General features: G+C 42.2%; 2 protein-coding genes across 3 annotated transcripts in view; one reads left to right on the forward strand and one right to left on the reverse strand.

Moving 5' to 3' along the window:
* The first annotated feature begins 45 nt into the window (after positions 1 to 45).
* Positions 46 to 13,340, forward strand: nr2f6a (nuclear receptor subfamily 2, group F, member 6a). 2 transcript variants are annotated; one of them, XM_049599068.1, is made up of 6 exons: positions 46 to 873; positions 1,183 to 1,990; positions 5,454 to 5,548; positions 8,010 to 8,344; positions 8,553 to 8,799; positions 10,875 to 13,340. In XM_049599068.1, the coding sequence occupies exons 2-6, from the start codon at positions 1,722 to 1,724 to the stop codon at positions 11,147 to 11,149; spliced, it is 1,221 nt and encodes a 406-aa protein (XP_049455025.1). In that variant the 5' UTR covers positions 46 to 873; positions 1,183 to 1,721; the 3' UTR covers positions 11,150 to 13,340. The 2 variants fall into 2 exon arrangements, with proteins under 2 accessions (XP_049455025.1, XP_049455026.1); XM_049599069.1 differs by having other exon boundaries at positions 8,013 to 8,344.
* A 1,536-nt stretch (positions 13,341 to 14,876) lies between these two features.
* Positions 14,877 to 22,727, reverse strand: part of LOC125902028 (uncharacterized) — a 35,051-nt gene continuing 27,200 nt past the window's right edge. Inside the window, exons 11-14 of the mRNA XM_049598114.1 lie at positions 20,939 to 21,199; positions 18,850 to 19,021; positions 18,548 to 18,589; positions 14,877 to 15,404 (exon numbers count right to left, since the gene is read on the reverse strand). Of these exons, the coding sequence (XP_049454071.1) occupies positions 15,303 to 15,404; positions 18,548 to 18,589; positions 18,850 to 19,021; positions 20,939 to 21,199 (577 nt within the window). The 3' untranslated portion in view covers positions 14,877 to 15,302. The remainder of the gene's footprint in view (positions 15,405 to 18,547; positions 18,590 to 18,849; positions 19,022 to 20,938; positions 21,200 to 22,727) is intronic.

Here is a 22,727-nt window from a genome sequence, read left to right on the forward strand (position 1 = left end):
GCACACACTCTCCCTCCCTCCCTCTCTTGCTTTGCTTGATCTCTCTCTCTCAAACACACACAAATAGGTTGGATGAAAACAGACAAGGGGAAAGAGGGACGAGGAGGAGAAATAAAAAAAAAAGCCAACGCTGAGAAATCCGGCCTGTCTCCGGCTGTGGCCATTTTCTTCAATCATAATTTGATTTGTGGACTCTGAAGCCTGAGAGAGAGCGAAGAGAGGGGGGGAGAGCAGCACCCGTCCTTCCACCCCCACCTCCTGTTTGCCTGAGCCATAGGGAAAGGCTTTACACACACACACACACACACACACTCACACACGGACGAGAAGCAGCACAGGGCTAGGCCGCAAGTCATTAGTTCTTGGTGGGCAAGCACTGACAAAAGGCTGGAGGAGAGGAGCCCGCATGAGTGCCTGGAGAGCAACCACAGAAACTATGGAGGGCTGAGCACACCGACGCACTCCTCGTTTTCTTGGTTTTGTTTTTATGTTTTGGGAAAGGAAGCAGCTCAAAGAATATTGTCACAAGCGAGCACCACAGCCAGCAGGGACGAGAGTGATCACTTCCTTGTGTTGAGGAGCTACTTGTGTATTTTGGAGGTCGGTCCACGTCGCCTCGTCTGCTGCTGCGGCTTGCAGCTGGCAGTGCCTTGAAGACCACATGAGAGTGATGTTGTTGTTGTGCGGACATCAGTGTGTTTTCGCCTGATCTGGAATGTCTTCATCGTGGGTCACAATGCTGCCACTGAGAGGATTACAGCAGAATAGGAGAGCTGTGTCTGCGCTCTCAGCCTCGGCGCATGGAGGGAAGATCTAGAGCGAGAAAAGGATTTATTTCCCACTGAGGGAAGGCAGAGACACATTAACGTTGAGGTAAGCTTGGTGTCGTTTCTCTAAGGATTTAGAGTGGATCTTAAGGTAGAGTTATATGAGGAATAGCTGAGGCAAATTCAGTGTGAGGGGTGCTTTAAGAGGGGTGGTCAGAGCCTCTCCAGGCATGTGCTAAGGCGAGCTACACCGAGGTCCTTTTTCAGCCATTACTGTTGCTACAGAGACAGAGCTGGGAGTGCATGTGTGAGAGTGCAGCCGTGTGGTGCAGGAGATTTTTCACCTCTTGTCATTTGCAAACCTTTTCAGCCTCTTTCAGGAGTGTACGTTTGACTCATTGTTTCCTGTGAAAAGGTTCCCCGGCTGAAGCGTGAGACCGTTCGACCGGGCAGGCTCCTCTTAAACCATCTCAGGAATCGGTCCGAGGAGAAGGACAAAAACAACAAACAGCTGGAGGAGAAGAGAGAGGACGGAGACGAAAAGAAAAGGGGGAATTGAAATCCACAGGCATGCAAAACTAAAAGTTGCCACACTGAGACTGTTTCCAGGTCATAGTGGAGTGGGAGGAGACTGAGCTGCTCTTGTTTTTTCTGCCTAACACCCTCCTCCTCCTCCTCCTCAATGCTACAGCCTATTTTTTCCTCATTGACATCTGCTTGTTTGGCCTGAGGACTTTTATTTTCTCACTTCTGCAATTATAAAACCATCAAGAGACTTAATTAACAAATGAGAGCACAGGCAAGCAGAGAATCCTGATTCTCTCAAGGTGAGGGGAAACACACTTTGGACTTCATTTTTTTTTTAATTCTTTATATATTGATGTTGCCTTGACAGCAGCCAGACATCTTGGCCGCCTGTCCCATTTTCTTCTGCCGTGGTTCGGTAACCAAGCGATGGCCATGGTGAGTGGGGGCTGGGGAGATCCCAATGGGGGCACCAACGGCTTGGGGGACAAGAGCTACCTGAGGGGGGAGGAGGAGGACGGCTCTCCGCAGGCGGGAGGCAGCGACATGGAGGCCGGAGACGATGACAAGTCCTGCGTGGTGGACTGCGTGGTGTGCGGGGACAAGTCCAGCGGGAAACATTACGGCGTGTTCACGTGCGAGGGCTGCAAGAGCTTCTTCAAGAGGAGCGTCAGACGCAACCTCAGCTACACATGCAGGTGAGAGGGGCATTGTGGGTAATTTTCCTTTTGTTTATTGATTGTGTGGTGATTAGGAAAACGGTGAAACAGTTGTAGCGTTTTCGGTTACAAACTCTTTCTACATGACGTATGTCTGCCATTTTTGTAGTTTTTATATCAGTTGTAATATTTTTTCACACAGTGGTGATAATTGCTGAATGAATCATGCAGAGGATCAGATAACTTTGTGCAGAGCTGCTACACACAGCAACATGTCATTGTGTGGGTAAAAAAAATCAAGACAGGAAACCACAAACACAACACTTACTTTATTAAAGGTGTCTTTATGATTGCTGAAACAATTCATCAATCAACAAAAAATCTTAAGCAATGTCAGAGGATCTGTGACAAAACTTGAGACCCCTTCCTCTCCTATATCCTCCTGAGACCCTGTGTCCTCATATAAGGACATAACATGTTGAGTTTCCTGCACTTTGACTTGTTGTCCTTGTTTGTGGGCATGTTTACGCTCAGTCTGCAGCTGATCCTGACACTAAAGTGGACAAAGTACAAAACCTGATCAAATTTTATGGTTGAAACTTATTTATTTGTGCTAAATAACGTCTGGAGTTTGATATGGACCAAATTTGACCAATTTAAACAATAGGAACAAGCTAAGATGCTTATAATTAGGAAGTACATGTTGGGACTAAATTGTCATCTTGTTTGAGGACAGTATGGAGCAGGAACAATTGAATACAGTTACAAAATGAACAAATCACAAGGCTTTCAGGTATGTTGCATTATTTGCAGTTTCGTTTTTGCGCAGCTATGTTCATGAACAGTTTTGAACAGCTGAACAGTGACCTCTAACCCATACACTTACAACACATTAAACAATTGTTGCATTGTTTTTGCACAACAATGTTCAAAAGTATCGAAATAAACTGTTTAATAATTTGATACGCACTCGTGTCTATTTAAAATAAACCCATCATCCCCATGTGAGGACATATTTTTTTCCCCAAAACTACTTCCTGTTCAAAGATAATGCTTCGTTTTTTATACTTATCAGATCCTACATTCCAAATACCTCGGAGAAATGAAAAATGCATAGCAAACACAAGCTGGAGTCTCAGGAGGATAGTAAATCTTTAACTTAGATAGACAACTAATTTGCTCATTAGCTCTCATATTCCCTTGTCTTCATTTTTTAAATTCCCCTTCTCCTCTTCTTTATCACTTCTTCCACTCAAGAAAGTGTGATTTGTATCCACTAGGACACATGGGAAGGAAGGTGGGTTGGAGGGTGTTTTTGGGGCAGTTGGTGGGTAATATTAATGTGTTTGTTTCTATGTTTGTTTATAACATTCCAGAGGCTGTCAAACGTCTGTTTTGCAGTCAGCACCTGCACTGTCTATTACTTGCTGAAGTCTGTTAAATAAATATGCTTTAAAGATATTTAGCAACTATTTTGATGATCATTGGAGTAATATTTCAAGCTGTAGTACCAAGCATTGGTGCAGGTTTTAGGGGGATGCAGGGAACATGACCCCCTGAATAAAAACAGAAAAGTAGCCGACGACTATTTTGATTGAGTTAAAGACATTCCCACCATAAATTGATGCAGAAAAGGCACAAATTCATGCATAAAAATGTATTAGAATGCAGGAAATTAAATGTTTGAGGCTCAAAATTTCCTTACTCTATTTCATGTGTCCCCCACCTACTGTGGAAACAAAACCTATGCTCCTGATGTCAAGCTTTGTCTGGTTGTAGCCGCTATGATGAGAGAATTTTATATTTTCATAGTCTTGTACCGAGTATCTTTGTGTTTTGGACTCATAACAAAGACATAGGATGGGGGGGGGGGGGGCACATATGGGTCCTTCAGTTTTCAGCATTACAGACTCAATTTCGTGCATTCTGGTGAATTTCTATGCACCAATTTGTGCCTTTTCTTCATTAATTTGTGGTGGAAGTGTCTTTTATTTCATCAAAATAAAAGTCCTCAGCTACTTTCATGTTTTTATTGAAGCACAAGTGTCCCCACCCCAAAGTCTACACCTACGCCTGGCATTTTAGCTTGAAAAATTACTCCAATGATTATCAAATAGTTGCCAGATAAAACAAGTGAGCTGAACACGTTACCTTCAGCTTTCAGGACAAACAATTAACTGTTAAATTGAGAGAATCTTGGCAGCACTAAAGTTAATTGCAGCCTTGCTTTGCTACAGTATAATGTTTGAAAAGAACCATTAATGAAGGTGTCTCTGTAATTGAGAGCTATATCCACATTCACACCATCACACAAAGACTTCCATTGATGATGATAATAATATAGTGAAATTAACTGTATAAATGACCCTATTTACTGTTGATGACTCAGCACGCCACAAGCATTGTAGCTCCGTAATTATGATGTCGAGTTTAGGGCTGCGATTAACAATTCTTTTCAATGTCTGTACATCTTTACAGTGAATTGATTAATAATTTAAGTCTGTGAAATGTCACTGAATAAAAGAAAAACTAGTCATTATCATTTCCTAGAAGTCAAGTTGATGTCTTCTCACTGCTTCTGACCAAAGTCCAAAATTTAAACACATTCAGTTTCAGTTTATATGTATGAAAATGCAGAAACTCATCACTTTTGGGGCGTTGGAACCAGAAAATGTTTAGCACGTTTCTCTTGAGAAATGGTTGAAATGAGTGGTTATCAAAAAAAAAAAAAAAAAGCTGCAGTTTTTTCTTTAAATCATCGCAGCAATTAATCAGCTAATCGCATTCAGATTAATTAAGCTGAATAGCAATGAAAGAGTTTGTTGTTATGATATATGATAGAAAGCAGATGATTGTATCATTCAGGGTTATTTCTAAGCATGATAACGCTGCCTGTAGCCTCATGGTAAATCTGATGCAATATTAATGTTGACGAGCACTTTAAGACGAAGTGTTGGCTGCAGATACATAAATAATCAATATTACAGCTTTTTATATACATTTAAATGTTTTACACAGACTTTGCATCACTGAGTAGTCAAGTTGGTTACACAATTGTCATTAGGTTTAGATGATCATCTGTGAGTAAAATCAGAAAAGCACTTGAGGTGAAAGCAGATCTCACAGTCTGACACCTGCAGTAAATCTGACTGTCACAGCATGAGTGCAAACCAAGGTTATTATAGTTAACAAAAAATTAAAACTAGGTTTGAAAAAACATTTTAGTGAAATTAAATAAAAATAAAAACTAGACTTAAGAGAAAAACAACAACTAACAGACATAAAACTGTGTACTTAAAAACTAAGAAATAAAACAAAAAATACAGGAAAGGTGTTTGTCAATTTGGTCAATTAAAATTTAACATTTTTAAACGATAAAAACTAAATTAAAACAAACAAACAAACAAACACGATGTGAAAACCAAATTATAGTAATTCTGGTGAAAAAAAGAAAGTTAAATAAATCACATACAGACTATTAATAATTTGTTTTTGTTCTCAGGTCAAACAGAGAGTGTCAGATTGACCAGCACCACAGGAACCAGTGCCAGTACTGTCGACTGAAGAAGTGTTTTCGTGTTGGCATGCGCAAAGAAGGTATCTGTCTACCCTGATTCATAAATCCACCCTCCACTTTGATCCCCTGGAAAGGACTAGAGACCTTGTGGGTCATGCTGTCATTGGACACGTGCAATGTCTGCAACAGAATTGATATAAAAAATGAAAAGAGCCTGAGAGAGAGTCGTTCCATTACTTCAATCAGCTGCTCTTAGAACATAAAAAAATCAATCATAGTTAAATTAGCCTTTGTCATTATCTTGCTGCTTCTTCTATGAGCTCTACAGCGCAGAGAAAATGGCACACATGGCTGTCTAGGCCCTATCATGGCAAAGCAAGCCATGCGTGTCAGCTCAATGCCATGTACTAAGTGGCTTAATCTAGTGCTTGTGTAAGAGTGACTGAGAGGGATACAGTGCTAAGACACCTGCGTCCCAGAGCCTTAAGCCTCTGGTTGAAGCTGCAGAAACCCTCTGCCTCGTTGGCTCCATCAGGCAGAATCCAATATAGGGATTTCACCTTAAGTGGCGCAGCCCAAGTGAGGCATCATTCAGCGTCATGCCGATAGATACACAGAAACAAATCATGTGGTTAAGGCGGAGCTTTGTTTAAAAACAAGGGGATCTGATATGTCTTTGAGCCGCGTTTTCCTCCATAGTTACAGATCGTAAAGCATCCTAATGAGACACATTACGGCTCCCTGCAGAGACATTGACCACCTCCACAGAGAGGTCAGAGGTCAGGGTTAGCTACAGAGCAACATTCCTGGAGCTGGGGTGGTTTCAGTGTCTTGCTCAAGGACACCGAAGCAGAACAGATCATTACCACATGAATTCATATCCCCAAATTACCTTCTCTGCTGCCTCTGTTTGGGCTGTAACACTGTCTTTCACAGCTACGGTGCTCTCTCTGCACTAAAGGCCAATTCATAGTTTACGCATTTGCATGTTTGCGAGGATCCGCTTTGGTACGCATGATGTCAAAAGTATCATCCTCCCATGTCTGTAACTGTCTGCATGGACTCCTTCATGGACATCCTCACGCAGTCCGTTTTTTGTCACTGCACAGATTGTATGTGTCGCAAGCGGACAGACCATACATGCTCCAATTACAAAATAGAATCTCTTGTTCCACACTTAGTCCAAAAGATTACAGTCAAGCCAGCTGCAGCCACCATACCACAGTGAAGTTAGTTTTAAGTTGGATACTCGAAAGACATTCACTCTGGAAGCAACGTTGTCTTCGTAGTTTAACTTTCACCGATGCTAAGCGTAGGAGGATGATGCACTTAACTCCCAAGACCCCTGTTTAATGCTGGGTGACCCTCAAGTTGTACTATGAGTGAAACCAGGTGTGCGACCGTGTGACGGCAGCTGTCCACAGAAAATATGTCCAAACCTTAAGTGATGTTCTTTTCTCATCTTTTTTCTTTTTTTTGAGTAGAGAATTAAAGGAATACTTCACCCACAAAAGGATCATTTGATCAGTTACTCACCCTGTGTTATGTTGAATTTGTGAAGGAAATATTTTTCTGGCATGCCTCCCCAGTGAATGAAGAATCCAAAAACTGAAAATTCCTAATCAACTGGAGTAAAAGAGGGCTGCGTTTAACACAACTTGTGCAGTATAATCCAAGTCTCATTTATCCAGTCGTTCAGCTCAGTGCTTCCCAAACACATGCATTTTTGCATGCTTGAACTCTGCTTAATAAAATGCACGAGTGTTTTAAACAGTAACGTTTTAGCAACAATGCACGAGTTTACGAATGGATAAATAAGACCTGGATTATATTGCAGGAGTTGTGTGAGAGTTAGCAAACAGATGTTTTGATACAGTTTGCTGTTGTTAAACGCGGCCCCCTTTTACTCTAATTCATCAAGAGTTCTCTCTGTTTTTGGATTCGTTGTTCACTGTGGAGGCATGTGACAAAAACAAAGTATTCTTGAATTAAATTGAACACGGGGTGAGTAACTGACATACAAATGATCATTATGTGGGTGAACTATTCCTTTAATATTCTGCGTGTATGATTGGGAACACTACGGTTACTGCAATAGGATGTTGTAATTTTCCTCCAGAATTAATATTTCAGAGGTTTAAAATTTGAATGGAGACTAAAGTCTTGTCTCAGAGTCTTTGTTTTATTTCCTCAGATAACCTTCATCTAGCCTGACAAGCACAAGAATATTTCTCCGCACTGTCACGCTCTTCTTGAATCAGTCTTGGCTCAATTGTGCCTCCTTTAATCTTGAAGAATAGCATCCTAATCGGGTCAAACCTGTCTGTTGATAATCTGACACACACTGCTGGTTGAACTCAGTTTTAAGTTTTCTTTCTCTCTGTTTTCTTCTCCAAATCCCCGCGTCCTTCACCATTTTCTCCTCTCTTTATCTTCTCCTCCTCGTTACCCTCACTTCCATCTCCACTCTGTCTTCTGTCCTTTCCCCCTCCTCTCCTCTCCTCTCCTCTCTTCCCCCTTTGTCCCCCAACCAAACTACAGCAGTTCAACGCGGTCGCATCCCACCTCAGCCGAGCCTCAGCCCTTCCATCACGCCAATAGGTGGCGCCAGCGGCCTTGGAGGGGGCGAGTTCTATAACAACAACAACAATGGAGGAAGTGGTGGAGGTCAGCCGGTGTCAGAGCTCATTTCCCAGCTGCTGCGAGCCGAACCGTACCCCAGCAGTCGGTTTGGGCACCAGTACAACCAACAGGCCGGACCGGATAACGCCATGGGGATCGATAACATCTGTGAATTGGCTGCCAGGCTACTCTTCAGCACCGTGGAGTGGGCCAGAAACATCCCTTATTTCCCTGAGCTGCCCGTGTCAGACCAGGTTAGTAAATTAGCTTGAATTTCAAAAGTGGTTTGACGTGTTTGGATGCAGTTATTCCCTTGCTATCAGATTGCAGTCTTGAAAATGTAGGAGAGAAGCAGGATAGGCTGTTTACATCAAAACATAAATACACAATGACTACTGTGAACATTAAAAATGGATGGCAACAGTGTAGGTCAATCTGATTAACACACTAACTGATCTGCAGGTGGCCCTGCTGAGGCTGAGCTGGAGCGAGCTGTTTATCCTCAACGCGGCCCAGTCGGCCCTGCCGCTCCACATGGCTCCCTTGTTGGCCGCGGCCGGCTTCCACTCCTCACCCATGTCTGCAGAGCGCGTGGTGTCCTTCATGGACCAGGTGAGGGTGTTCCAGGACCAGGTGGACAAGCTGACCAGGCTGCAGGTGGACTCGGCTGAGTACAGCTGTCTCAAGGCCATCGCACTGTTCTCACCAGGTGATTGTCGCTGCTCTGCTGTTTTATCTGCTGTTAGTGTGACAGAATGTACTGCAAAACCATCCCAGCTGCCTTTGACAGGGAACTCCAGCTATTAAAGAGAGAGTTCGTCCTCAGTCTAGATTGTTTTGGTGTGAGTTGCTGAGTGTTGGAGATATCTACTGTAGAGATGTCTGCCTTCTCTTCAACTAGATGGCACTCGGCTCTAAGCACTAAAAAATACATTTAAAAACTCAACAGCAATGTCTCTTTCCGGAAATCATGACCCGGCTACTCAAGATAATCCACAGACCTTGATGTGAGCAGTTTCATGTAGGAACTATTTTCTTTCTACCAACCTACACCCGCCAACCGTATCACCACGCAGAAGGAAGCATGCATCTACTCACGGATTAGAGGCTCGTGAGAGTGTGAGATGTAAACATAAACAGCATCCTCCTCAGCTGAGCTAAAACGTTTGCTAGCTCAGTGATGCTAGGTGAGCTAGCAGTGGATGCAAGCTTCTCTAGCATCTCAAAAAAAAACCCTCAATCCTTCATTTTCCAGCGCAACTCGATAGCATCTTTCATCAGATCCTCCCTTCCTGATAAACATTTGCATCTTTCTAACTCCACACCTGTATTTTTTTAACACAAGCTTTCTGTCAGAAATTTGCGTTCTCAAAGCCTAAACCGAGATAACCCTCATGACATCACCATGACATCATCAGTGTTACCTTTTCAGAATTTAAAAAGCTTTTCACAGGCCAAGTAGACTAAGCATGACCAGTAAAATGATCTTCATGTGTTAACTTGTCACCCACCCAAACGCCATTGCAGACCAAGTACACCCCTCATAGTAATAGCACTCCTCGATGGCAGTGGCCCGCCCACAGGACAGTGCACCATGCCACACCACAAGAACTGCTCAGGAATGGCCCAATGAGCATGACAAAGAGCTCAAGGCATCAATTTGGTCTCTAAATTCCCCAGATCCCAATCTGATCAAGCATTCCTGGGACAAAGCAGTACCCCACCTTGCAACTTGCAGACTCAAAGGATCTGCCACCAACGCCCTGGTGCCAAACAGGAAAAGACGACCTCTGAGGTGCTGTGTCCATGCCTCGACAGGTCAGAGGCCCCACCATGGAGCGCACTTGGGTCTGACCTGTCGAGGCATGGACACAACACCTCACAGGTCGTCCTTTCGTGTTTGGCACCAGGGCGTTGGTGGTGGATCCTTTGAGTCCAGTAGGTTGCGAGGTAGGGTACCGCTTTGTCCCACGGATTGGGTATCAGCACATCCCATGGATGACTGGACTGGGATCTGGGGAATTTGGAGGCCAGATCAACATCTTGAGCTCTTGGTCATGTTCGCTGGGCCACTCCTGAGCAGTTTTATACAGTGTGGTGTGCAGTATGGTGCATTGTGCTGTTAGGAGGTGCACTGCTGGCCATGACGGGATGCACTTGGTCTTTAATTGTGTTTGGGTGGGTGGTGCATGTCAAGTGGCATCCAGATGAATACCAGGAGCCAAGGTTTCCCAGCAGAACACTGCATTGTAACGAGATGATCGATAACAATTCACTTAACCTGTTGGCAGTTGAAATGTTTTGGCTGAGCTGTGTTTTAGTGTGAGGAGAACTGCAGGTAAATCTGCAACCTTAATCTGGGAATTCATCTCCTATGGCACCATCTCCTGGCTCATTAATGAAAATGCAATAATGCACAATGTGCTGTATAATTTAGTGCTGTCACTGATCATTATGCAGCACTGTGCATTTCAAGACTTTTAAAATGGGCTCCCTAAACAAATTACTCAGTAGATCTGCCTCATCCAAAAGAATTCAGATCCTTTGAAAGCTAAATGAGCACTTCCTGTCTTTCTTTACAATCCTATGATCGGGGTTAATACGTTTTAAATGTGTTCTTTTTATAGTGCACACATGCTGAGACGCTATATTTGTATGTGTTCTCCTCACGGGCATTTTATCACATTATCTGCTGGGATTTCAACTTTCCTTTCGGCTCATCACGACGCTTTATGTAACCTGCCCACACTATTAAGTAACTGCCTCCTCCTCCTTCCCTTTCAGACGCCTGTGGTCTAACAGACCCAGTCCACGTGGAGTCTCTGCAGGAGAAGGCTCAGGTGGCTCTGACAGAGTACGAGAGGATGCAGTACCCTAGTCAGCCTCAGCGCTTCGGACGCCTGCTCCTGCGCCTCCCTGCCCTGCGCGCCGTTCCCGCCAGCCTCATCTCGCAGCTCTTTTTCATGCGCCTGGTAGGAAAGACACCCATCGAGACGCTGATCCGTGACATGCAGCTCTCCGGAAGCTCAATCAGCTGGCCGTATGTCCCAGGACAGTAGCCCCCTTACAGGCGAGGTCTCCGTCTGGGATTAGTGACGACAAGGACCCACAGGAAACCTCCTGACTCATCACTATCCATCTGTGTGGTTATCAAACTGCAGCGCCAGCTGGCCATCATATGTACTGTACTGAAACCGCTCTATTCCCCCTCATGAAACGAGCCCTCTGTCTCCACGCGGGCCTCCAGCGAAGAGAGGAGCCAGTGCCAGGCTGGATCTGTCTTGTTGCCAGCCCAGTCGTTCTGGTGCCAGGTCTCAGGCCAGAGACCAGCTTTTCATGCTGGGCTCCGATATGGCCACCACAGCCAGTCATGTCACCACCCACATGCCATAGTGACTAAAGACGCCACAGTTTCATGTAGAGGGCAGCAGCACCCCGCTACAAATACATCTAGAGGACAAAACTGTCCCGCCGCTGAAAGTCAGCAGAACAGTTTTCCCCACACTGGGCTCATTTTCCATGGCTCACCATTTGTGATACAGTGACCTTTTTATCCACATAACTGAAAACATTGCAGTCTCGTTATTAGTTGGATTTAATGAACGGTGGTGAACTGAGCATAAGACAAAGGAAATGCCTCGTTGTTGAAGAGAAACTTTTGAACTGAGCTGAGAAAGAAGCCAAGGAGTCGATCAAATGGAACAGAAGTAAAATAAAACCAAGGAATAATCACCAAAGTCTATCATATCATCCTCAGAGATGCTTTTTAAACAGAATAATTAGTACACAAAGCAGAGAGAAAGAGCTGAACGGACTCTTGTGACTGACCATCAAGTGAACAATGCATTTAAATTCATTCACAGGGCTCACTGTTGCTGGAGTTTTGCTGGAGATTTTTTCCAAAAAAAAAGAAAGAAAAGAAAGCAGCCACAGTTACATGAGAGCGGACTAATACCTCACAAGACATCAGAATGCTTCAGTCTGATCTTTCCTAAACACAAACCTCTGTAAGTGTTGTTCACCAGAAACCGCCTTCTTTTTGACAACTGCCTTGTTATTCATTATGAATTTGGGACACATTATAAAATATGAAATGAGCATCACAAACATTCGTCTTGTATCTTTTTAAAAACAAATCCCCAAAGTGATTTTCACTTGTGTTTTTGAATATGAGTCCTGACTGACTGAATAAGGTGAATTCAGCTATTAAACATTGTTTGTATTTTTTTTTTTGTATTGAGAGAACGGCAGGCTGACATCAACTCGGGTTCTAGTAAAACAACTCCAGATATAAGAATTAGTGAATAGTTAGTGGTGAGAGAGTTTATAACCAACACTACTAATTGAATACCAGTTTACGTCGATCAATGCTGTTTCTGGGGGTAATAGTCTCCCGAAAAAATGTATTGAAGTGTATATATTGAGGCCAACTTTGTCTTTTTGCATGTTTGAAATGTTGTTTTGGATCTCTGCTAAGTGGAGACTGTTTCTTTTACATTATGTAATTCAAGGTTCAGTTAAACATTTAAAGTATTGCTTTCACTGTTAGCTCCTAAATGTTTTTTTCTATATGTATTTACATGAAAATACCTCTGTCATCTGTTTAGATGTCAAAAAAAAGAAGCTTATCTTCATGCCATTACAGCTGATGTGACAGAGATGCTGTTGTGAATGATGTGAGACGACACTGTAATGGATGAAAATCTGGTGGAGGAAAAAAAACTGCACTTGGAGGATTTTAATGCCAAAACATCACGCTATCTGTGAGACGTTAAGAGAAGTTGGGCCCAGATTCGCTGGTCCACCAGGATTTACCTCACACAGGTGTTTCAAGAGGCGAGTTTACAGAATCAAATTTGAAAGGAAAGAACGATATCAACTCAAAACACAACGTATTTCAGCATTTAGTGTTTCCACACACACACAAAGTTTAAGGATGTAACTCTGCTTCTTGATCTACCGCCGGGCCTTTTGAAAGACATTTGGATATTCTTCTTTTAGACAACAACTCACACACCCATGTCATCGAAGTAAAAAAAGAAAAAAAAGAAAAAGATGATTATGCTATTAATGTTTTCTTATCTTTGTGTTACTGAGTTCTTAAGTTTTTAAACTTTCATGTGTATGGCAACGTTATTAAAAGAATCAGAAGATGACGATGTGTCTTTAGTTATGTTTTTGTTTTTCAAATTACTTGAAAAAGTGTTGTAATTACATCTGTATGAAGAATGCCAAATAAACACTGCAACATGTACCATAAATGTAGAAGTGTTTTAATAATGGAAGTTCATTCATTCATTTTCTGTAACTGCTTATCCTGTTAGGGGTTGCAAGGGGGCTGGAGTCTATCCCAGCTGACACTGGGCAAGAGGTGGGGTACACCCTGGACAGGTCACCAGACTATCACAGGGCTGACACATTCACACTCACATTCACACCTATGGGCAATTTAGAGTCAACAATTAACCTGCATGTCTTTGGACTGTGGGAGGAAGCCGGAGCACCCAGCTGGGGTAATGCTGAAAAATTTCTTCATTTGGTTTGGTTCACTTTCACACTGTGCTTTTTAAAGTGGACCAAACTGCCTGGACAATGTCACACAGTTACAACAGTTGCTCGTTTGGGTGCGGTATTGCCCGAAACGACCACTGACCAGGAAGAAAAAAAAACATGAGGAAGAAGAAAACCCGGCTCATTGATTGGCCAAGACCGAAAACAGAAATCCATCCTCTTCAGCCGGCTTGGTCACCATAAAAACAACGGAGCAATAGCCCTCTGACCATATATTAATAAGTGCCTGCACCTCCTCACCGCTCCAAGTCTGCCCACGAGACGTTTTCTGACTTTTTTTTTTTTATCTCTGCTTCTCCCGGTTCACACTGTTGACTTTGTTTATTTTCTACCCAAAATGCACTGCGCTCTACATCACTTCCTCTCTTTGGTTTGCTCAATAGTCTGTTTGCATGTCCCACTGTAAGCGAACCACACCAGGGTTCATTTGCAAGTGAACCGAGACCCCCAGTTTTCAAGCGGACCAGGGTTCGCTCGTGTGGGCCGCACCAGAGTTTGAATGAGCCTTCACGCCATTCCAAACGAACCGAACTATCCGTATAAGCAGACCAGGGTTCATTTAAAGTGGACCAAATAGCGCCAGTGTGAATGTGTCCAAAAATACCCCAAAACCTGCCAGCGGGTTTGAAAGGTATATTTCCTTTAACAAATAACACCTTTAATCAAAACCTGAAACTGTAAATACAGAAATAATGGTTGGATTTTAAAATTTCCAACAGTCTTTTAGCACATCATGCACGACAAACATTTCCATCAGGAAACCTAACCAAATCTAAGCTTTCGCCAAAATTAACCATTTGGAAGAAATATTCACATTTATTTATGTAATCGCTTATTCTGTAGAGGGTCACCAATCCCAGCTGACACTGGGTGAGAGGCAGGGTACACCCTGGACAGGTCACCAGACTATCACAGGGCTGACACATAGAGACAGACAACCATTCACACTCACATTCACACCTACGGACAATTTAGAGTCACCAATTAACCTGCATGTCTTTGGACTGTGGGAGGAAGCTGGAGTACCTGGAGGAAACCCACAATGACATGGGGAGAACATGCAAACTCTACACAGAAGGGCTCCCACTCTGGGTTTGAACCAGAATCCTCTGGCTGTGAGGTCACAATGCTAACCACTGCATCACTGTGCCACCTAATAATGAAAGTCAGTTCCAAAAATTGAAGTACGTTAACTGATTATTTATTCACATAATTTTCTCTTTTTCAACCTTCAGTCATGACATTATCTCTGTATAAAAACTGACATTCATCACCTCCCATATTTCAACATCCTGTAACAATTACACATTATTGCATTAAAACTGCCGCTTAAAGTAAAATCTAACACAAGTTACAACAAATTCAAATGTTACAACCACACAGAGAAGTTTAAACGTAGCTCTATTTTGACAGTAATCTACTCTGACAGCGGCAGAAGTGATACAGACGTTGTAAACACTGGGGTCACAAACAGTTGAGGTTCAGTGAGGCCGGCATGAGGGTCGTGTTGAGCTGAACTGTCACAATTCAAACAGCAAAGAAATAAAACTGAAGATGGAGGATGAATCCATGTTTCTTTAGCCAGGTCACACCCCGTCAGTGTTCATCCTCAGCTGTTCGGACAGATTATTAAGACGCACACTAACAAAGACCTTGGTCAAAGGTTTTCACCAGACGCTTGATGTGGAAAAGTTTTTGCCGAAGTTCTTTGCACTGCCTCTTCTTTGCTTGATAGTCTGGAGTCTAGAGGGCAAAGAAATTAAAGTAAGTGGATATTAAACATTCAACATTATCAGCAGCAATACGTCTAGTAGAATAGTTGTTTAAAAATTTGCTCATTCACTTTTTTGCATAAAGTTAGATGGATAGAAATCTGATAGAGACTACATTTAGCCATGGGGGGAGGCTAATTTTGTCTGTTTTTCACCATCCAGTAGTTGGAATATGCGCTTGGAACACTACCGGGACAAAAACCGAACCTGCCAGGTACGTGGCATGTTATGTTAAATATTTAATTAAAAAGACGTATGAACGGCTGAACAAGTCATATGACAATCTGACTGCACATTATGTATGACCATATTTTAACAGAAATGAAATTGACAATGTCTTAAAACTAGATAAACAAGTTTAATCGCAAAAACTCACTTGACAATCAACAGGAAACTGAATTGAAGGAAATAGCTTGTTAGCCTGTTAGCAGCCTATTGGTTAAGCTAGCACACTGTCCTATGGTCTCTCCGAAATCCACCGCAAATTTTTTTTAAAGTACTCGAGGCAAATTCTGGACTGAAACATCACGGAGGGGAGGTGTTTCACAGGCACACTGGACATCACGTAGATTCCTATAGGAATGAATGGACTTCCGGTTTACTCGTTTCCGTACATGTGTAAGTGGAGACAAGGCGTACAGTGTCGGAGGCGAGGCCAAGGACCAAGAACCATGAAGCTGGTAGCCTCTGCATTTATGGTAAATAAAAGCCCCGCCACTACTTATTAATTTTCTTACTTTATGCCCGTCTCCATTAAGAAGAAGTAACATTCTCTGCTAGCTTGATGCTAATGGCAGTACTCAGTGGCTTGCTAAAGTGCCTCTGCTGTTTCACGCCATAATTTTTCCCTTTTTACTCTGTGTGGTAACATTCATTCATTCATCTTCTAACCGCTTCATCCTCTTGAGGGTCGCGGGGGGGCTGGAGCCTATCCCAGCTACATCGGGCGAGAGGCAGGGTACACCCTGGACAGGTCTCCAGACTATCACAGGGCTGACACATAGAGACAGACAACCATTCACGCTCACATTCACACCTACGGACAATTTAGAGTCACCAATTAACCTAGTCCCCAGTCTGCATGTCCTTGGACTGTGGGAGGAAGCCAGAGTGCCCGGAGAGAACCCACGCTGACACGGGGAGAACATGCAAACTCCACACAGAAGGGCTCCCACCGGGATCGAACCAGCAACCCTCTTGCTGTGAGGCGAGAGTGCTAACCACCACACCACCGTGCCGCCCGTGTGGTAACATCCCTAGAGGAAATATTAAAAACCCTGGGGTGTTGTTGCCGTACAGTTGTCTACGGCAGCAGATCACTCTGTCTTTCTACTGGTCAAAGTGACAGCTGTGACGGGACAAGTTATGAACGACAAAAAGAAAATCAAACATGCCAGACATTCTATTGGAATGTCGTGAGGCGTCCCAGACGTGGCGTCGGTTGTCGTCTACCATAACACACTACACAAGATGAAATGATGGATTATCGTGTACGACACTCATTGTTGTTCATGATCCATGCCAACATCATACGTCGTAGTGATGGGAAAAGCAGTTCTTTAGATGTTACTGAATCACTAGAATCAGTTCATTAAAAAGATTCGTTCAAAAGATTCATTCACCGAATCGTTCAGTGCTTGGCAGAAGGAGCCCGACTCACTGAACTGATACATGGCTAAGCTGCTGCTGCGTGTGCCCTGCACTGGTGAGTCTCATTACTGGCCAGCCTAACGTTTTAAGTTTGTTTATCTGGAAACTAAGTCTGTTAAAACAATGGGGAGGTGTGTGATTATGTTCATGTGGCTTGACTCCTGGCCACATTAGCCGTTAACGTAGAAAAAATGGTCCCCATGAAAGTGTATCGCTGAGAAGAAATGATTTGAACCACTCAGGGATCGGGGTTACGTTGTTCACCGAGTGATTTGTTCACTGAGTGATTCGTACGAACCAGGCATAAATCCATCACGTGATGCCATCGGGCCAAAAAGTACTGTTTCCACATGGATTTACATTGTGAAAGAGATTCAGATGACATTCAAATGTCAAGAAGAGCCGCACAATTAAATAATTGTATCCCCATTCAAGTTAGCGGAAGGCTAAACCAGAAGTTAGTCTCTCAGCCGGTGTAAATGTGTTTGCTATATGGGCCCAATGATGCAGAAGATCCAGGTAATTTCATATCGTGATAATCAACATTTTTTGGCTTCATGCGCCTCTGAGCAGCTTTTATAAGAGTTAACAGGGCCCCACCTCTAACCCTGTATCCAGTTCTCTTTATACATCCATTGGTGGGATCCTGCTCATTTCTATGAAAGCTGCTCAGTGGCACAAGAAGCCAAGAATTTGACTTCTCAGGTATAAAATTACCCAGCTCTTCCGCATCGTTGGGCCCATAGTGCAAGCACACTACAGACTTTCATGACAGAGCAGCTAACTTTTGGTTCAGCGTTCCGTCAATCTGAATTGTGTGTCTCTTGTAGAATTTCCAAATGTTATCAAAACAAATGGATCAAATCCTGATAGTGAAACAATCCACTTCATGGGAATTGTGATTAACAAACGTCTCTTTCTTAATGTACATCCATGGGGAAACTGGGCCAAGGGACATCACATGACGACCCTGGATATTGTAATTCCACTAATTAGCAAAGCAAAATTCCCTTCCAAACCTGGTCTCTTCCTTGGGGCTTGGAAATAGGCATAGCTAACTAGCTAGCAAGTTGTAGTTTTAAGAGTGGTTAGATTTAACTTTCCATACAGATTTTTGGGGACAGAGCCTTCAGTGTCCCTCTGAAACTCTCTCCCAGCAGAAATTCATCTTTTGAAAAACTGAAAACCAACCTGTTCACCATGGCCTGAGGACTCAGTTAATCCTGTTATCTTCAGCAAACACTGCTGCCACTATTTTTTGTTTGTGTGTCCTTTGTTTCTGCCATCTTACACTTAAAACATCCTTTGGTACCTTGAGAGGTGCTTTAAAAATCCAAGCTATTATTATTTCGTCTTCTTTTTCTCTTCATTCTCATTCAGCAAACGTGAGTGTTATCGATCTGATCATCTAACGTAACTATTCTTTTAATTTCACATTATACGATGAGATCTAATTCCACTCACCTTTTTCAGGTCTTTGAGTCGGTTATACTCGTCTGCCACACCCTGAAAATGGAAATACAGATCATCTCACTGGGTTGTGCTGACTTTATAATATACGAACAACATAAAATAATTCAGAGATTGTGATTATTTTGATTCATTTTCACTGCTTTGCGTTCCTGTGGTCGACCCACAGACTCACACTGAGGCTGACCTGAGCTGTTAGATATAATTAAAAGGCTCAGCTCTGACTGCACACTCTCCTGGCAGCCGGCCCTGAATTTTTCCATTCTGCGCTGCTCCACCCTTCTGTTGTTTTCTACCTGGTACTTCATGGAGTCCTCGTCCAACGTGTCCAGCTCTCGGCTCAGCTTGTGCATCTGGTCACTGATGTCATCCATTTCGGCGCAGAGGCTCTTATAGCGGGCAAGATCGGAGTCAAACTCCTTCTTGTACTGGCGGCGCTGCTCATCTGAAGTTATCTCCGGGTACAGCCTGAGGTGGGATATTAACATGCAGACATGAAATTGTTATTAAATTTAAATTATTATTGAGGCAGTGGCAGAAAGAGAGGGGAATGAGTGTTCTTTATCGTAACCAGTATTAAATTAAAATAATTATTACAGTTGGCCAACTTGCCTCAAAGACAGCAGTGATGCAGGACAGTGTTTGTAGTGCTGCAGCATTTTCTTCTGAAATAATATGATTCTCTGTGATACTCTTTCAAGGCAGCGCACATTGTCTCCATTAAAATTGTGATTAATTAGAAAAAGTGAAACCAGAGGGAAGTAAGGCGTCCGCTCAGTCTTCAGTACTTTAATTTGCGTATTTGAATTTAGCATTTTAATAATAATATTTTAATTTACTAATAATAATCTGTTATCTTACAGAGAGGAAAAGCATCTGAACTCATTGAAATAAAAGTCTTTCAGTTGGATCACAGTAACTAAAATTATTAATATAAAAGTGTCATAGCAACCTTAACTTCTAGCTTGGGGGCGACTGTGATACTACGACATCTTTTTTCCCTTCATTTATTTTTAAAATTTAAAAATGGCTAGCACCCCTTTAGGGAGTGTTAGTTACTAATAGGGGAGGGGGTGGTGCAAAATGGAGGAGGCATGTGAAATAATTTTTTAAACACTGGAGAGGGACTTGTGCTTTTTCATTTTGGCTTCAGGGAGGGACACAAACCTTTATCAAATTGTGTTTTGTATTTATTTTAAAACCTGCCAGTGAGGTTGAAAGAAATGTTTTCAATAGAAAAAATGCCAAACATACACCACTTATCAAAACCAGAAACTGTAAATACAGAAATTATGGTTGGATTTTTAACTTTCCGACAGTCTTTAAACACATCATGTGCAACAAATCCCACGACAAAATAGTGATGTTCCATCTAAATCACTTTATTCTATCTAATCAAGTAAGTGTTGAATGCATGAATCAGATCTTGTAAAACGAACAAACAAACAAACATTGTATTCTGTGTGCATGACAACAGTGAAAAAAAACAAGGCTTTTTTTAACTCCAAGATTTTGTTTTTCCAACTTCCAACTTTTCCAAAGTTTTTAAAATCTAATAATGTTTGCCATACCAAATTATTTATATTTTCCTGGCTGCTGCTGCCACTGTTGTGTGTTAAGCTGCAGTTTATTTGGAAAAAGCTTATCAGACAGTTCTGTGTGTAAATTGTGTTGATTTTGTGTGGTAGGATCGATGTAGTCAATAAACTATTAAATCAATAAATCACAAATAAAAAGTGGACTCGCAAATATCTGTTTGAAAGTTGTGAACATTAAGATGATATTTACATATGCTTTCACATATTTGTAAATTAAATAAATGTATTCAAAGACATTTTTTATTTGTGGTATTTGTTTGTGTATTTGTAGTTGCATTTTATATATGCTAAATATATTTGTGAGTTTACAAATCTTTTGTGAATTTGTGGAAAGTGTTTTATGCGTACACTTTAACACACAGATTGTTGATCTGTTCACACAAATAATACTGAGACAAATCTACCTCCAGCTTGTGTGATGATGCAATATGTATGAAGGATTAAATCTGTTTAAGTAATGACTCTAACTCTGTCCGTGCTGTACATTTGGCGTGAATATAAAACAAATATGGTTATTTATGGCGGAAGGATGATCATACATTTACTCAGTCACTCAGGGAGACTCAAGAAAAAATATTTGTAGCTCCGGGGAGGGTCATGATTAAAAACCCAGCCACTCCCCTCCAAACAGTCCCTTAGTTTGTCTTAATGCTTTATGTTCCAAAAAAAAAAAAAAGGCACTTTGACTGCCCCTGCGTAGTGTGTGCTGTACACATAAACGTGTCTCGACTCAGATGACGAACACACCAAGACTGCAGTGCTAATTGGCAGCAGAGCAGCGGCCCACCTGTAGAGGTAATTCGTGTGGTCCCGGTCCAGCTCATTGCCGGTGTCTCCGGTGGTGTAACCGGTTTCATACGGGGACTCCATCATCTCCGGAGCAGACGGCCTGGGCTCTGGGTCCTTCCTCTGTTCCTTCTTCGCGTGATAAGGAGCAGGTTTCCTGATGCTGACGGTCTCATCTGAGGAGCTGCTGGAGCAAACTGTGACTCTGCTGTTCTGGCTCAGAGGCTCCACAGCCCGACGGTTACTGTGGTCGGCAGAGAAACTACAGAAAAGCAAGACACACATCAGATTGATTGATTGTGCTTGAATGCCTACTTTAAGTGTGTCTGAAAACATTATATGCAGCTATGGAGTGGAAATTAAGAAAACGTCTTCATGATCCTCTTTAAATAATGAGCTACATACAGTTGATTACTTATTAAATTAAGAAGCATTTTACTGAACTGAAGCATATTCCAGGCAGAATAAGGACAGAGAGTCGGTGTATACTTGTTTTCCACAAAAGGTGTGTCGTGCATTGTTTCAAATGACATTTTGTATGAATAATAAGTTTGAATTCAGCCACAACAGTTAGCCATGAAAACATTTATGCATGTCACACACATTAGCATGAAACAAACAATACAGAAGTAATCTGGCTCCTCGGTTCTGAGCAATATGGAGGGTTTTTTGTTACATGTTTCTCAGCTGCACTTGATTCAATAACTAGGCAGTAGAGTCACCAGAAGAAATGTTGGCATTGTAAGTTTCTGCAAACCACAAATATTGTTCGTTTCATATGCATCATCGTTTCTAAAGTGATGAATTACATGAGCTACCAAACTGTAGACCACTGTTCGACACCTACAAACAACAAAACCAGCTGTGTTTTAGCGAGTCATAGCTGCGTTTCCAGCAGGTTTTAGCTACCAGATGTGGCTGCTTTTCAATGACCAGTCGCTGCTTCTCCTTCCAACATAGTGCCACCAAAACCAGGTATCTGAAGCAGAAACATTGTCTTTTCCTAAACATAACCAAGTGGATTTTGCGCCTAAACATAACCACACGTTAACCTCAGTGTTGTTGAAACTGGAATGTATCTGTGGTTTTCAGAAATGTGCAATGCCAACATTTATTCCGGTGATTGGGTTGACTCAGGTGTGACAGAACAAGTGATGACAATGTCAACCATAAAAGAGGAAGATGGAACACATGCAGAACATTTCCTTAAAATTGTAACACCCTTAACTATTGTGGAAATGTAATCAGTCTAATCAGACCAAGACAGTAAATTATTTAATCAAGCAGTAATTTGGTTTTGGTCAATTGCTCCACTTTTGCAGGATAAAACAGTACACCATTACATATTAGCTAGAACTGAGAACTAAGAAAGATCAAAATCAGAAAAAGGATCATCATAACTGACTAATTGCTGCATATGTGTTTCTTTTTTTATTATTATTATCTAGTAACTGTCAGGAGAGCAGCCAAACGTTAGGCATCAATCACTGTCATCACAGAAACTAAGGTGTCTACATTTTAACAGTAGGAACAGTGTGTCAAATTCAGAAGGGTTAAGTGGCATTTAGCGGTGAGGACTATGGATTGCAACAGCTGAAACTTCTCTCAGTTAGGATTGTGAGATTTCCTCCGCTTAAAAACACGGACCCAGTGTTTTAAACCAGCAAAACACTGGATAAAGCCGTTTCAAGTTACAAATCTGTTGCAGACAGTTGCTAGCCCAATGTGTGCTCACCTTCTTTCTCCGTTAACTTAAGATTTCAGATTTCGTTATTGTCATTGTACAAACA

The sequence above is a fragment of the Epinephelus fuscoguttatus genome, linkage group LG15 (assembly GCF_011397635.1).
Source record: "Epinephelus fuscoguttatus linkage group LG15, E.fuscoguttatus.final_Chr_v1".
NCBI lineage: Eukaryota > Metazoa > Chordata > Actinopteri > Perciformes > Serranidae > Epinephelus > Epinephelus fuscoguttatus.